Source organism: Chlorocebus sabaeus, chromosome 8 (assembly GCF_047675955.1).
Source record: "Chlorocebus sabaeus isolate Y175 chromosome 8, mChlSab1.0.hap1, whole genome shotgun sequence".
In the NCBI taxonomy this organism is placed as follows: domain Eukaryota; kingdom Metazoa; phylum Chordata; class Mammalia; order Primates; family Cercopithecidae; genus Chlorocebus; species Chlorocebus sabaeus.
The window spans coordinates 27,944,047-27,960,607 of NC_132911.1; the positions used below are offsets into that span (position 1 = coordinate 27,944,047).

The window sequence follows — 16,561 nt, forward strand, 5'->3', positions numbered from 1 at the left end:
CCAGTGGGCGAATGAATGCACATGGCTGTGTGAATGGATGGGCCAGAAAGAGGGCGGGGCTCTCCAAACCCCTGCGGGCATCAGCACCGCAGAGAGGCAGGCTGCTGGCGCCACCCCCGTTTCAGATGGTAGAAATCTGCCTTTTTACCAAGCTCCAGGTGGTACAGATCCTGCTGGTTTGGGTCCAGTGGACTGGGACACACAGCAAGGAGCGGGGCAGAGAAAAACCTGCTGATGCCACTTTTATCTCCAGCTTCACACGTTAGGGTGTGTCACTGTCAGAGTCCAGCCGAGAAACACAAGGCAACCCAAACCGAGTCTGTCAGGGAGAGTTAACCGTCTACATGAGTGGGCAGGTATAGAAGATCAACAAGGGATGGAAAGGCGCTCTGTTGGGAGCTGGAGAGCCCTGGTAGGGGTAAGGGAGTTCCTGGACCCACAAGGACTCTAGCTCTCCATTGCTTTCAGCAGAGAAATACAGCCATTTACTCATACACTGTGGGAGCCAGGATTCAATACCCCCACTTCCCTCTGCTCCCCGCTTTCAAACTCCAGCCTGGTGTCTGTCAGCCAAATCCAACCAGAAGCTGGAAAATTGGGGGGTCGACCCACTGATGCAGCTGCAAAGGTAGGGGTCGGGGGGCAAGCTACAGATGGAAAAGGCAGGTAGCTAACTTGGTGGGGGACTTGACAAAAGCAGAACAGGTAATTCTATTCAAGGTGTTCTTAGAGGGATGAGCTGGAACAAGGACACAGAGAAAGGGAGAAGGAAGTCCCTGACTGCACTTCCAAAATATAAAAAAAGGCAAAAAGGGGGTAAAAAGAAACTGCTTTGTGGGCTGCTGGGCGTGGCTGACTCAGGCCATAATGCAGTGCCGGAGTGGGATACCCCCACTGGCCAGCAATGTGAAGGAAGGGTCCCTGCAACCCGCCCCAAGAGATACTTCACAATCCCCAAAGCTCCTCACTGCCTCTTTGCCTTCCCTATTCCCCAGAGCCTCTTCCTATAGCTCCTGCTTCTCCCCACCAGAAGGATGACTCAGTGCAGAAAGGATCCTGCTGGGTCTCCCATCTGCCCCACCACCACCTTGAACTCTTATTTTAAATATACCTTGAACGTTTAAACACATTTCCACAACTTCTTCAAGCAAGCCTGGTTTATTTGACTTGGTCTTGGAGTCTATCATTGCTTCACCAAGTGGTTCTTAAAGTTCGGCAAACCTGAAATTGCACAAACCAGCCCCTGGGTGGAATGATACCTTCTGCTTCCAACAGCCTTCCCACCTAGGCCAGCTCTGCCAGCCACTTGGGCCATCGCAGCACCTGGAACTGATGTGTGTACAGAGCAGACCATGTTCAGAAGCCATTTGAGAGGTAGCGTGTGACGTATTTTCTCCCATGTCACTTGCTTGCTCCTCAAAAGACTCAGGAATGCAGTCAAGAAAAGCAGCAGAAAATACTGCCTGGAGTGTTATTATTTCCCAGTTTATAACCTTGGGCAAGTTACTGAACCTCTGCCTCACTCTTCTCAACTGCAAAATGGGAACAGTAACAGCACTCTCTCACAGGGTTATTTATAATAGGGAACCCATGTACACACTTGGCCTAGTCACTGGGAAGTGCTACCGACTGTTAGTATAAGCGAATCAACGTCATGCTTTGCTACAGTGTGATATGCTACCATTTGTGTAACACCAAGGACAAGGACAGTGATAATTTTATTTGTTGCAGGGGAAGGGGCAATGGACAGGCACACATTAAATCAGACAAGGTACCATTTTATTCCTTATAAAATATATTTCATATCGTTGCTGTAAAAACATTACATTTCACATTTTTTAAAAAATTTTTTAACAGTAAAAATAATACTTGGAAGACAGCTGAGGGAAAAGGCGCCAATAAGACAAATTCACAGATGGGATTTATCTCCCTTTTTCTTTTTTTTTGCCCCTGGTAAAAGTCAGAACCTGGGATGACCAGAAAGTAACAGGACAGATTTCTCCCAGCAAATCAGAGTTTCCACATCCAAATGAATATTGTTCTCCAAGGAGTCAAGCTATAGACTCACAACAACAATGTGGCCGTGGCTCAAAATACTCTCTGAAATCACACAATTGCTTTCTGAGCCCATTTAAAAGTCACACGATTGAATCCAAGCTATTTTACTTTAAATAGTCCTTTTGCTTTGCACCTGAGACCTCACTTGGCCACAGATGCCATTCGCTGGACTCCCTGGGCACTAAATGAGTGTCGAGCATCCTTAAGGTTGCTTAACACACAGCCCCAGACTCTGAAGGTGATTCCAAGAAATATTCTGAAAAAAGTCACATCGCTGGAATAAACAGTTTCCCAAGATAACTGCTTTGGAAATCAGCCCGTTAGTTTCTAAAAGGCCACCTGCGGCACCTTCCTTCCATCAGTCTGCTGCCCGGGTGGGCTGGGAAGGAGGGAGATACAAAGATGCAGAAAGTAGGTGTGATCACTGGGTCAGTTCCCAAGCCACCCTCACCCTCCAAGAAGACATGAATGGAGCAACCGCGAGAACAGAGCACGTGTGAAGAACCAACACGACAGCCACAGGATGGCAGCGTGGGTGAAAGGGAGGCAAGGAGGCCGCCAGCGCCGAGGAGGAGAGGGGGCACGAGCACAGGCAGGGAAGGCGGCACCAAAACCAAATAACAAGAACAAAGCAAAACCACCGTGGTTTCCAAACTGCTCCTCCCTTTATTCCTCCTTGCTTTCCTGCCCTGTATACCAATGGCATAAGAAGCCTGCCACACGAAGAGAAAAATCCGTATATCCAGTTATATCTACATGGTCCAAACTGGGGGTGGGGGGAATTCAAACAGCTTTCTCAAGACGAGACGGCAGTGAAAACTCTGACAGAGAGGGGAAGGGAAGGCCCTCCTGAGCCCACGCGTAAGAACACGCCCTCCCCTCCCCATGAGGATCTGAAGCTGGGGATCGTCATGGGAAGCGAGGGGGTCAGGAAACACCATCGGCAGCTGCCAGCTTTTAATTCTCAAGGAGGTCGAAGGGACGGGAAGGAGAGCCCTGCGCCACCTCAGGCTAGCCTGGCTTTGAGCTTTACCAAGAGACAGAATTCCATATAGTTTTTTTACGCAGTTATAAAAATATACCCCATCACCAAAGACACCTGTGCATAAGTGTCTGTCCCTTCTGTCACCAACCTAGGGCACTATACCCTTCCCAAAATCATGCCCCTACTGCCAGATCTACAGATTTTATAACGCTCAAAGTGTCCTGCATTAAAAAGCACGTCTATTTCCTGCGTGAAGGGGCCAAGGGAGCCCTGGTTGCCCAGGTACCTTCACCCAGGACTGGGAGGACGGCCTCGATGATGACCAAGGGGTGGGTGCTGACACTCCATCCCAGGACAGGTGGCTGGGTAGGATTCCCTGAGCCCCTGATGGCTGGGACATAGAGCCAGGACTTGTACCCAAGGCAGCTGGGCAGCGGGCGGTCACATTCCAGCAGGCCCTGAGGAATCCCCACGTAGGTCACGCTGGGAGGCAAGCGAGACGCCGAAACAGAAACATGCGCTGCCGTCCGGCCGTGGCTCTCTCTGTCTTCGCGCACGGCTGGTTGGCATGGCGCTAAACTCCCTAGACCTCCCTCCTCCTCCACAAGAACAGCTCTGCTTATCGACCTGCACGCAGCCCAGGCTCTCCTAGATCTGCAGAGGCTCCAGAAACACCAAGGGCCAAAACGCCAGCAGCCACTAACCCAAACCCACGTCTTCCTTCTGTCATTTCCTCATCCTGATGCTCACGGGGGCAAGGACTCTCCTTGGCCTTCCTCATCCTGCTTTCAGGCAGCAAACAGAAATGGGGAAATCCCTGGTGGGGCCAGGAGACAGAAAGGAACCTCCAAGACCCTCCCTGGGTCTCTCCCAGCCATCCAAATAAAAGGAAACTTCAATCAGCAAAGGCTTCTGAATACATCATAAAAGAAAACAAAACATTTCTGAGGCGTCCTTTCCATAACGGGAAGGAGGCGGCATCAGGAGGGCGCTTTCTCAGGTCAGAGCAGAGTTTCCAGACGCTCAAACCCTCCAGGAGTTCCTCAAGGAAAGAGAATGGTCAAGGTAGTGTTTAACTGCCGCATTCCAAAAAGTGAATTCTGATCAGCCTTTTGGCTCAGCTTTTTGGCAACAGTCTTTTAAAAAACCTCTTTCTCTGGGCTTTAAGAAGCCATTTAATATTTGTTGGGGTGCAACCCAATGTCTGAGGGAACCCAGATTTACGTTGTTGTCACCAAGAAAGGGCTTTCCTTTGACTTCCATGCAGGGTGCTCAGACAGGGAACAGGAGGTACCCTCCGAGAAGGGCAAACCCCTCTTCCCCCAGCCAGGCAGTGCTGCGCTCTGAGTCACCCATCAGCCAGAAACTTTTTTTTTTTTTTTTTTTTTTTAAGAAAAGTAAATTCATCTTGCTTACAGTCCTTTCTGGAAGAGTTGAGAAAGCAAAGAAGTCACCGACTCAGCAGGAAGCAGAACGAGCTGTTCCTTCTTTTGATACACACAAGCTAATCCCCTAAAGAGTGGGGATGTGGGAAACGGAAGGTAATTAATTCTTTGGTCACTGGTTCACTGCTGAATACCCTTGGTCAGTTTTGGCTTTCTCTTATTTTAGGGGGAAAAATATTTTTGTTTCTTTTTTTAAAAAATAAAATGTTCCCACAATGGGAGAAAACTGCTTTAAGTGTTACACCTTAGCCAACAGAGCCCGAACTCCATGTTTCCGCTCTTTCTCTTTCGGTTTCTGCTGAGGACTGGTGACACGTCGGCCTCTTTTCAGCGGCTGCTGGCAGGGCCAGGAGCAGAGTAGAACCTGCAGCAAGGCTCAGTCCAGGAAGCGCTGGCAGGCCTTCTTCCACCGGCAGGCTGTGCACCACTGGTCCCGGTGCTCGATGCCATACACCTTGCGGCACTTCTTAGCCTCCCCTCGGGCTTTCCTGCAGAAAGAGAGGAATGCAAATCAAGTCCCACACAGGTGGTGGGCCCAGGAGAGCAGCCAAGTGGGACTAGGAGAACAAGCAGAGGCCGAAGGGGCAGCTCCCAGCAAAAGCCAGCAGGACCAGGGGCCATAGGCTCTGAGGACCAGTCATCCCATCTGGTGTGTCCACCATCTGAGCTCCTCTCGGAGGACTAACCCTGGTGACTTCATCTAGGCGGGGTCAGCGTCCACACCACCGGAGACAGGGCACAGAAACCAGAAGGCAGGGGATGACAGCGGACATCTCACCTGGCACCACTCTGGGCCCGGGGTGGAGAAGTGACGGTCAGGTGAGATTTCATCACAGGTGCTGGCTGCTGGGGTTCGCTGAAGCTTAGCGACCGGCTCCGGACCTGGGCGTGGGGAGAGGGGCCATGAGCAGAGGGACAGTCAGTAAAGGTGAGGGAGCCATCCTGAAAGACAGGCAGCCACCCATCCCCAGCTCCTTCTGGTGCAGGAGGCCTTGTGCCTTCTCAGGGAGAACACTCTAGCCCAAGGGAGCTCTTGGCAGGAGTGAGGAAGGAGCAGGTCTTCATGCCATACTCAGGACCCAGCCGAGGACAAGGACAGCGGGCCACTGGACCTGGCCCCCTCTGAGGCTCTCCCTGCAGGGGACTTGGACAGAGCCGCCATGCCTGGAAGCCTCGCGCTGCCTCAGTGGCATCACTGGCAATCTGATTTACAATGTGACACCGCCCTACAGGAGATAACTCAAGACCAGCGCCTGCTAGGTAGCGTTCCAAATGACTTCCCGCTGACTTGAGTTTGGGGTCCACCTATGGCCCTTGTCCCCAGTGGCCTTGAGACTTCTGACCCAGCCCACACAGCCTCCACATTCTCCCCCTTCCTCTCCTCTCAGCATTAAAATCCTAAAAACACCCACGGGCACTAGGGGCTGATGGAGCACTGACCCCAGCCTCGCCTGGCGATTTTCTTGGCAAGAAACCTGCTTGCTCTGGACATCCTCTACAAGTGCCCCCTTCCACCTCCGCGAGGGGCTGTGGCCAGATGGGGAGTGCCAGGGAGGGGGCGACACAAGGAGACCTTCAACACGTGTGGGGGATGGAGGCAAGATGGCCACATCAACCTGCGGCCAGGTGCCCTGTGCTCAAGGGATGGCCTCCAGCCCTGGGATGTGTGGGAGAGCCCTCGGCCATAACAGGCCCCAGCCATGCTACCAGCACACTCACCGGAGAGAGGGAGCAGGCAGTGGAGGGGGCAGCAGCCCAGCTGACACTGGTGTAGATGTGTGGTGAGACAGGGATCTGGAAGGACGGCAGAGCCTGCGGAAGATGAGGGTGTCAGCCTGGATTCTAGCTCAGGAAGTGTTCAGAGTCTGCCCACAATCCCCACAGCCTCCTGACGGCAGCAGAAGGTACATCTCTGCATAAGTGCAATGACCAGCAAGAGCTGGGACACACTCGGCTTTCCCAAGGACAACACTGGAGTATCATCCAGTGCTTTGAAGTAGTCTCCTTATTGCGAGGCTCCGATCTCATCTTGGAACCCTTCCCTCAGAGCTGGTCTACATGCCAGCCTCATGACTTAATCACTGCAGAAGATTTAACTTCTCAACTGGATCACCTACCAAGAACATGCCACAGCAGGTGCCAAAAGAGGCCCCAAGCCTTCTGCGTCTTAGGGGCATGGCTGGGATAAGATATGGGATCCCCCAGCAACTGCTTGAGAGTGGCAGTGTACTCATGGGTATCCAGGTTCAGGGCTATTTGGAAAACACCAGTCACATGTCCGGGCCCTGTAGGTCAGCCAGCGCTGCAAGCGGGTCAAGCACGAAATCACTAAGTGGCCACTCATTCTAACAAAGAGGAGGGCTGGCTCGTTTTGTAAAGGCTTTCTCACTGAAAGCGATACCTTTTAATAACTAATTTGCAAATTGGCCCAGGGACTGCTAAAATCGGCACAAAAGAATTTTAAGAAATATCAGCACATAGCAAGCTGCGTGTTCCTTGAGTACCTACTACACGCTGGGAAGACTGTCCTAAATGTCACCCTATGTGGTAAGTTTCTCATCCACACGGGCATAATAGGTTGGTCCCTCTGGTACCCGCAACATCTTCTCATGCCTCTAGTAATCAGTACTTTCACTAGTTATTATAATTAACCAGAGTTACATCTTCATTTCTCTCTCGACTCCATCCTCTCTTAGAAGCAGAGGTGTGACAATGTCCCCGCCCAAATCCATCGCCCAGTTACTTAGGGATTCAGCTAGATTTCTAGTAACCACTCATGACAGCTGCCAATGTAGATAACTCCAGGAATTCCCACATTTACTGAGCAGTGAATTCGGTTTCGTTTCTTTGTAGATGAGATTAGCAATTTGGCCAAAGGGCTCAGCCTTCCATCAGGGTGGTCGGTAGCCTGTGATCAAGCTGGCCCACGATGAGTCAGCAAGAGCCTGAGCCTCCAGCGTGCCCCGCCCCATACCTGGTATGCATGATCAGCCTGAATGTGCCAGAAGGACCCAGGAGCTGACTTGCTGAGAGTCCCTGAGGGCAGGGAGGACTCCTGGCCAGGATGTTCTGGGCCGGAGGACTGGGCTTTGTGCAGAGGTGGTGGAAGAGCGGACAGAGGCATGCCGGCCATGCTGGGGGTGGGAGTTGGCTCGGTGGTGGGAGTCCCAGGGACCAGGGTGCCCACAGCAGCAGCAGCAGCGGTGGCAGATTCCTCCTTCATCTGCATCTCTGTGTAGTAGAAATCCTCCTCCCGCTTGAACTGATCAGAGTCCACCGTGTCCCTGTGTGAGAGGGAGATGCGGCATAATCAGGGGTGCGCTGCCCCCTTCAAACCTAGCGGGGACCGCGGTGGGGAGGGAAGTGATTGCTTGAGGCCACCCAGCAAGCCAGGGACGGAGCCCAAGAGAACACCCAGGAGCCTCGCTCCTGACGGGTGTCACCAGGATTATGTGCTGCCCATCGATGGGAATTACTTTTCCTGGCACCTAAGGCTCATCCTCTCTCGGAACATGTGCCAACCTCTCCTCTGACAGGAAGCATCCCACGCTGAGCACGACCAAGAGCCCTCTCTGGCCCCACCTGCCTGCAGTCACGCTTTCTCCCCAGGGCTGTGAGTCAGCTCCTACCACTAGCAGCCTGCAAAGTCGCTCTGCACAGAACACGACCCAGGCACCAGGGTGGGGCTGGCAGAGACCCACTCCCAAGGAGGAGTCGGTGGTGCAGTGCTCGGCCACTAAACATCTTGGAAACGGGGTCTCACCAGCAACTGAACCAAACGACCTCATTTCTACCCAGAACTAAAACATCTTGCTTCCTGCAGTGAGGCAAGAAGACACATCCCCAAGATGGACAGAACTCCCTTCCCGTCAACGGCAACAATGTTCACCGGGATGTCTTCTCAGGCGGCCAGAAGAGACGCCGGGGGGGTTTCCAGCAAGCCACGTTCCTGAAAGCACTGTGGGCTGTGGGTCACAGGGACTCGGCAGGGGGGAGGGACACCTGCATGCGACCCTAGGTTAGAGGCCCTGGGCTCACACCTACCCCAGGTGGAGGGCTTTGATGTGTCGTTTGATGCCCACAATGGAGCGCAGCACTTTGCCACAGTTTGGCCACAGGCACTTGTACATCACCTTCACAGAGTTCTAGAGGAAAGCAAGATGGGGTGAGTGGATATGTCTTTCTCCTTATCCCTCGCTCATCCTTACCCAGTGGGGACTCAAAGTGGCTGCTGTCCCCGGCCTGACCCAACAAAAACCTCCAGGAAAGGGGTTGTCTGGGACCAGAGAAACTTACAACCAGGGGCTAGAAAGCCCCAACCTAAGAGATGGTCCTAGTGGCCAAGAGCGGTGCTAGGTGCTATGGCTAAGACCCCACTGGAGGCCTCTCCCACACAGACCTCTGCAGGAGCACAGGAAAGAAGGCAGGGATTGGGGTGGAGACTAAAAGGGAAGAGGCTTTAAACAGGAGGAGTAGAATCCTGGGAATATCACCAGGTCACAGAAGCAGCAATAGAAAACCGAAATGGGAGCAAACCCAAGATTATGTAAGGCTTGCAGGGTCCCCTCCCTCCATGGCTGGCTGTCCCCACAGAGACATCATCCACTCAAGCCTGGACTCCCACTCACACCATAATCACATACCTTTCTTTTTCGTGGAGCTGGTTCATCCAACAGGAAAGGGTCAGGATCGGTCTCAAAGCCATGATCAGTTTGGGGAGAACCAAAAGCATCCCCCAAATACTTGGGGCTGGCCTGGGGGTGGGGGGGCGAGGGGGTGGAGACACCACTGCTCCCACTCCAGTGACCGCTGGTAGTGCTGCTGCCGCTGTCCGAGACGTCACCACTCTCCTTCCATGGGTCACAGGCCGCACGGGAAGCTGGCCAGACGAAGAGAAGATGAGAGGACGCTCACAGGCTTGTCCCTGGGCGAACTCTCCCTTCTGAGCTTCGGTAAACACAGAGAGGGGTTCATTCACGGCAGCAATTTCTCTTGGTAGAACTGCTCTGCCCTCGCAGACATTTCCTACCATAGCCACCTGGTCACCACTGACCAACAGATACACACTGCAAGTTCACTTTGTATAGGATTCATACACAGAGAACCTAATTGAAACTTATTTCTCTTTTTAAACAAAAAATTTTTTTATATATGGGGTCTTGCTATGTTGCCCAGGCCAGTCTCAAACTCCTGTCCTCAAGCGATCCTCTGGCCTCAGCCTCCCAAAGTGCTGCCTGTTTCTCACTTTATACATTAAATAAAGGGGAGATGGGGAGGGAGAGGGGCAAAGCCTCTGCAGCCTCCAGGCCTGGTTGAGAACAGGCACACCCAGAGTGTTGGGTACCACCCGGAGCATTTTCCTACAGCTGAGGCCAGCTTAAAGGTCTTCTTGATCAGCTTTCCTGAAAAATGCTTTTCAATCATCTAAACCCAGAACAGTCCATAGAAACCTAGGGGTGGAACAAACCACTCAGCCTCTGCAACTCTCGGGAGGGTGCGCAACATCTCCCAGTGCCAGCTTCAGCCCAGGTGGAACCTGCTTTAATCAGGAAGTAACACGTTTGGAGGAGGAAAGACAAGCTCTGCGAGCAATTCTGATCATTGCAAGGTGGCAGGGGGCTTTCGTGCCTGACATGGCCCTGAAGCAGCTGCCGGGCTCCTGAATGCCTCTGAGCAGGAGGATGAGCATCAGCAGACATGGGGAATCTTCCGTCTTTAAACAGCACATCTGCAGGCTGCGCAGGCCCAACCCACACTCTCTCGCTCCTTGGTCAAAAATCCAGGTAAATTTATAATATAGGAGAATCTGAAATTCCGGTATGTGGAAATACCAAGAGAGAGGGGAAAAAGCTACCTGTCCTCAAAAGCCCCAACTCCCAACAGGGGCGTTCCACAGAGCCCCCTAACTCTGCATTCCAAGGTCTACTAGCACATCCCTTGCAGCCAGGATAAAATCCTGCTGTCTTTCTCTCCTCCTGCTCATAGTCCAGACTCCTTCAATGCTAATCAGGGATCTACCTGGCACAGGCTCCCATCTTCCCTTGTTTCCAGTCCAGACTCTCCTTACATCTCACATCCTAGAAGCAGCCTACCCAAAAAGAACGAGATGGAGGAAGAACTCTTCCCTTCCCAGATACTGCTGTCATGTCTCACAGCTATCACTGTCCCTTCCTGGGAACCAAGAGATTACTACATCTACATGTATGCTTTAAAAAGGGTACATATTCAGGGCAGTACACAAGAATCATTAAACAGGCCAACAGGTGAAAGACCCACACAGGTCCACTGATAGGAAAACAATCAGGGAGAGAAGGGCAGGGAGCGGAACACTACATGGCTACATCTAGGATGCTCAGTACTCTGGGACAAAGGGCAGGTCAAGCGGCAGGCACACCCTACAAATGCGGCAGTCCTTCCCTCCAGGAACCACTCACAATGGCTCAAACGCATGAAATCTGTATGGCAGATTTTGACTGGCACACAAAGGAAGCAAAACATAAAGCAAAAAGTTATCTGTAAGTTACAAGTTAATGTATAAGTTATAAGTGACTCCATCTTTGATCATAAGTTTTTCTAGGACACAGGCAATAAATACTCATTTTATAGCATGAAAATAAAGTACTGCTCTACAAATGCATGGCACTGAGACCTTACAAGTGAACTTTTAAGAAATATTTATAATCCTGTTTTCTACACACAGACATACAAACACACATGCCATCCTAACCACACAGAAACCAAAGGGACTAGGTGGCATTTGTGCAAATAGTGTCCATGACTCTCTTAGTCAAGGTTTTGGTCATTGCATAGATCACACTTTGCAGAACACTTCAAGATAATTAGGCCAAGGAAGCCTTACATTTCCACTGACTTCAGCTATAACATAAAAAATATACTGTCATCAAAAAAATCTTTAATAGACAATAAATTTGTGTTTTTTGTTTTTTGTTTGTTTTTTTTTTTTACAAAGGGACTTAAAATTATCAGGATGATGGCCTATCAGTGAGATGCTTCTACACTGATGTGCACTTGTGTGTGCATGTATTATACATACCCTCCTGATGGGAACTGGAGTCAATAATTTTCTTTTCTTCCCCTTTAGGACACTTTCCTGATCTTTCCACTGTTGACCCAACCATCCAGATCTCCTAAACTCTCCTGAGAACTTAGAAATTAACTCCTTTCCTCTTCCCTGTTTGGCTGTGCTAATAGAGCAGGCATGCAATACTAGGCTTCACAGCCAGGTGTCCTCATAGTACAATGACTTCCTTTGGCAGCCAACTTTGAGTTACAAAAGTAAGTTTTCTCCCTCCCTTAAGTTTAATTTCTATTTAGGGAGATTCCTTATGAAGGATACTTATGAAGGCCACTTTCCTCCTGCTATGTACTCAGAGCTAACTCCATATTTTCCTGTAAGCTTATAAGTAGCTTGCGATTCAGTTAGGTGTCCACCAATGAACAAGTTCTTCCCTGGGAGTAAGGGAGGCCAGCCCTGCCATGAATTTCCCAAAAAACTTCAGGTTCACTACCAGTCTTGCCAAACTACTGACAAATACCCAGCAACCCTTTTTTCCCTCGTATTATTGATAAAGTATTTTGGGGTTGCAACTATATAAATTTTGTTTTAATAAATTTGCCTTGAAGTCGAACCTCTGGTTTTTATTAAGCAATTAGACTTACTTTAGAATTTAGCTCATTTATTCCGGGTCCTTGTCCCGTAGGCTCACACTAATTTATGAGGCTGAATTAGGCATGTGGAACGAGGGCATGAATTTTCTCAGGCCACTAGGAGACCATTTAGCATATTTCTACTTTGCGAACTAAATATTCCTCTATTGGCCTCATTCAGGCCCCACCAAAGTGCTGGGCTCAGCCACTCCCATGGAAGAATTTACTCCGCGGGCCACTGCGGCTCAGTCCCATGCTCAACCATCTTCACAATGCACCAGGAAACTCCTCCCCAGGTGAGGAAACTGAGGAAAAATAACAGATGCGTCTAACTCCATGGCATGCAGCTGGTCGGAGGTGCCACTGGGAGGAGTCCCTGGAAATTCTGTTGCCAGGCTGGTGACATAGGCAACTAGCTGCTCTACACAGAGGATGTCTGTCGTGGGCCTCTGTCATGCCCAGAACTCCGCTGGGCCCCGCTTGCTCACCAGAGAAGTTGGCCTCGGTCCCGGGAGGACTCTGCACAACAGGGCTGCAGGACAGGGACGTCAGCACCATGGCCGCCATCATCTCATCCATTTCCACTGCGTCCGACTTCCTGGATTCACATGCATGAGTGGAAAAGGTTACTTCCTGGCACGGCGGGCCCATGGTCCTTGCAAAACGAGACACCGCTTGTGGCTGGTTTCACATGATCGTCTTACACTTCTGGACTGACCCCTCCAAGTCCCCCCAACTCCAATCAGCCAGTGTGTGCTCCGATCATATAAACTAAGTGAAACATGAAGGTCTCCCCTTCTCCCTGGGCAGTACCCATTCTGAGTGATGCTCATAGTATTAGGCAGCCCCGGTGTAAGCCACTGGGTCTCATCCCACTGTGACGCCCTGAGACAGCCCCATTCTCCTGTGACTTTGCTGCCAAACTCTGCAGCTTAAAAAGGAGAATTTTATTTAGGGGAAAGAGGATAGACTCAAAATGAAATGAACACGGGGACAAAAGACACCCACTGGAATTTGAAAGCACAACAATTACCTCCTTTCCTTGTCCCACATTTAAATTGAACAGGGAACAATTATATACTAACCACCTTCTCCCACCCCTCCCCCAAGAAAAATGGTAAGGCATTCTGACAGCTTCTGAACGTCAACAGAACCTACTACCCAAGCCAATGTGCAAATAAACCAGAAGCACTAAAATAAATCTTCCAACACAAATGTCCATGCTTTCTACAGCCGAGTTCTATAAAACGTTACACATAATTTTTTTTAAATCCATATATCACTACACTATTTGGAAGTAAAATTCGAGCTGTCTAGAAGTTAATGCTAAAGTATTGGGAAAAGTTAGTCTGAAATAAACTTCTAAGTGGTCTGTTTCAAAGGGCTGTCTTCATTTATTCCTTACAATTCAGGTCCACTAAAATATGACTTGGGTTTGAAGCAGCTAAACCAAGACTATCAATACATTAAACATTAAAGACTATTAATACATTAAACAAATTAGCATCTCTGTTTTTGTATGCTCTTTGAATTTTCATTTCCATATAACAGAAAAATAAATTCTTTGCCTGCATTACGCTGAATACACCATCGCAAATATTGCTGCTCTGATCTGGTTTCAAAATACTAGGTCTACTGTGTTTTGTAGCATTCATAGACAAACACAGAGAGGTGAGATAGGGTGTGACTGCTTGCACATCTTATATATAAGACAATTTCAGTTGGCAGATTTTCTTTTTAAATCTTAAAAGATCAATGTACATAAAGCATATAACATAGAAATTAGGATATATATTCTTAGAAAAAAGTCACATCACAAAATTCTAAAGCAAAATACATTCTTAATTCAACACCAATGGTTCTGAATATCTAAGCTAGGGGTAAGCATGCTGCAGGTTGTGGACCAAACATAGTCTGCTGCTTATTTCTGTAGGGTTTCGAGCTAAGACTGGTTTTACATTTTTAAATGGTTTGGTTTTGTGGGGGTTTTTTCTTTTTTCTTTTTTTTTTTTTTTTTGAGATGGAGTCTCACTCTGTCACCCAGGTTGGCTTCAAGCAATTCTTGTACCTCAGCCTCTGAAATAGCTGGAATTACAGGTATGCGCCACCACGCCCAGCTAATTTTTGTCTTTTCAGTAGAGATGGGGTTTCATCATGTTGGCCAGGCTGGTCTCAAACTCCTGACCTCACGTGATCCACCCACCTTGGTCTCCCAAAGGGCTGGGATTACAGGCGTGAGCCACCACATCCAGCCTGTTTGTTTCTTGTTTTGGTTTGGTTTGGTTTTTGTTTTTAGAGCAGAGTCTTGCTCTGTCTCCCAGGCTGGAGTGCAGTGGTGCCATCATTGCTCACTGTAGCCTCAACCACCTGGGTTCTAGCAATCCTCCTGCCTCAGCCCCTAAGGAGCTGGGACTACAGGCAAAAGCCACCAGGCCTGACTAATTTTTTTATTTTTTTATAGAGTTAAAGTCTTGCTATTTTGCCCAGGCTGGTCTCAAACTCCCAGCCTCAAGCAATCTTACCAAAATGGTGGAGTTACAGGTGTGAACCACTGTGCCTGGCCTAAATAGTTTTAAAAATCAAAAGAAGGATACAATTTATGGACATGTGACACAAGAAAAGTATATAAAACTGAAATCTGAGGGTCCACGAATGAGGTTTTATTGGAGGACAGCCATACCCATTTGTTTCTGCATCACCCCTGGCTGTTTGGACACCACAGCAGAGCCGAGCAGTGGGGACAGAGACTGTTTAGTCCAAGAAGCCTACATTATTTACTATCTGGCCCATTCAAAACAAGTTTGTTGACTCCCGATTTAAGCCAGTTCTTCCCCATCTCTCATCATAAACTATGGCCTGATGTAGTTTCAGCAGGAGAGGGGAAAAAATAGCCCTTTGCCCAGCCAAAGGTACATTGCCCATATAGAGCTATGGAAAAGAAAAGATGCCATTCTGGGCCAGGCAAGGTGGCTCACACCTGTAATCCCAGTACGTTGGGAGGCCAAGGCAGGTGGATCACTAGAGGTCAGGAGTTCGAGACTAGCCTGACCAATATGGTGAAACCTTGTCTCTACCAAAAAATACAAAAATTAGCCAGGCGTGGTGGTGCACGCCTGTAATCCCAGTTACTCGGGAGGCTGAAGTGGGAGAATCGCTTGAACCCAGGAGATAGAGGTTGCAGTGAGCCGAGATCATGCCACTGAACTCCAGCCTAGGTGACAGAGTGAGGCTGTCTCAAAAAAAAAAAAAAAAAAAAAAGAAAAAGAAAAAAGAAAAGATGCCAAAGATTCCCCTTTTCTGTGTCCCATGTGTCCCAATACCTTGGCACCCAGACACCAATGACACCACATTTCTTCCACACCACAAGGCAGCCCACACCCTCACACCACACTACCCATGTGACTCTTAAAACCCAATTTCTTCTCCCACACAAACCTCTTTGGGACATCAATGTTCCTGGAGACAGGCCTGTAGGCCAGGGCCTGGGCTCCGGGCTCCAGGGGTAGTGCCTGGGGACAGGGGCCCTGCAGCTCCGCCAGCCACACTTCCTCCACCCTGCAGGAGACCTGCAGCTTCTGCTCCAGCAGCCAGACGGTCACCTGACCCTCCATCCAGCTGTGCTGCTCCACCAGTCCTGTGCACTCTTGACCCCGATACCACACATAAACCTGCGGGAAGAGGGACAGCAGCCAGCGGTCAGCCCTGGATGGGTCTCACCCTGAAGTTCTCAAGCACCCCACGTCCCAGGAGCCAGGGTCTGCCTGCCACGAACCATGTTCTCTGCCTCACTCATCTTTTATTCAAGCAGATGTTCCCAGGTACTTGCTTCCCACCTGAGTACCCACACAGGCCTGATTCCTCCCAAGGCAGATCCTTATCAGCTCTCTAAACTGGCAGACAGCAAACATGTCAGTTTCTGCGACTTTCTCTGAATCTAGAATCTGTACTCATGTTCCTGCCTTCCTTGCCCCAGATGCACTGCCTGTTTGCTGGTGCCCAACTGGCACTCCGAACTGCTCATTATCCTGCACTCAGAGGATGCTGAGTCCACCTGGGGACAACGTGGCAGGGGTACAGAGGCAGGTCAACCTCTCACCAGGGGGACCTGGAAGTTGGCAGGCCACCTTCCCTCACAGGCAGGGAGTCCTGGTGGGCACAAGCCTTGGCAGGGAGACAGAGGTAGAGTCCTTATTTAGGAGGCCTTGGGAGGGCAACAGAGGAGAACCCCAGGCACCTGGACCTCATGATAACATCAGACACAGGGCCCTGGCACAGGGGCAGAGACGCTGGAAAAGGAAATCCACACCGAATCCAACTATACAAACATCTCTGACTCCCGAAAGCGTCTAAAGGGAATTCAAAGACGCCATGTTCTTTGACTCTCATAAGCCTGAGATGCTTTCCT

General features: G+C 49.9%; 1 protein-coding gene across 6 annotated transcripts in view; it reads right to left on the bottom strand.

Annotated features, from left to right (window-relative positions):
- Nucleotides 1-1,762: 1,762 nt before the first annotated feature.
- ZNF395 (zinc finger protein 395) overlaps nt 1,763-16,561 on the bottom strand; it is a 40,941-nt gene continuing 26,142 nt past the window's right edge. For all 6 annotated transcript variants that reach the window (XM_007962035.3, XM_007962036.3, XM_007962032.3 and 3 more), the window contains 8 exons: nt 15,592-15,824; nt 12,645-12,754; nt 9,132-9,367; nt 8,533-8,633; nt 7,463-7,772; nt 6,208-6,300; nt 5,267-5,370; nt 1,763-4,976 (listed from right to left, as the gene is read on the bottom strand). In XM_007962035.3, coding sequence (XP_007960226.2) covers nt 4,865-4,976; nt 5,267-5,370; nt 6,208-6,300; nt 7,463-7,772; nt 8,533-8,633; nt 9,132-9,367; nt 12,645-12,754; nt 15,592-15,824 — 1,299 coding nt within the window. In that variant the 3' untranslated portion in view covers nt 1,763-4,864. The remainder of the gene's footprint in view (nt 4,977-5,266; nt 5,371-6,207; nt 6,301-7,462; nt 7,773-8,532; nt 8,634-9,131; nt 9,368-12,644; nt 12,755-15,591; nt 15,825-16,561) is intronic.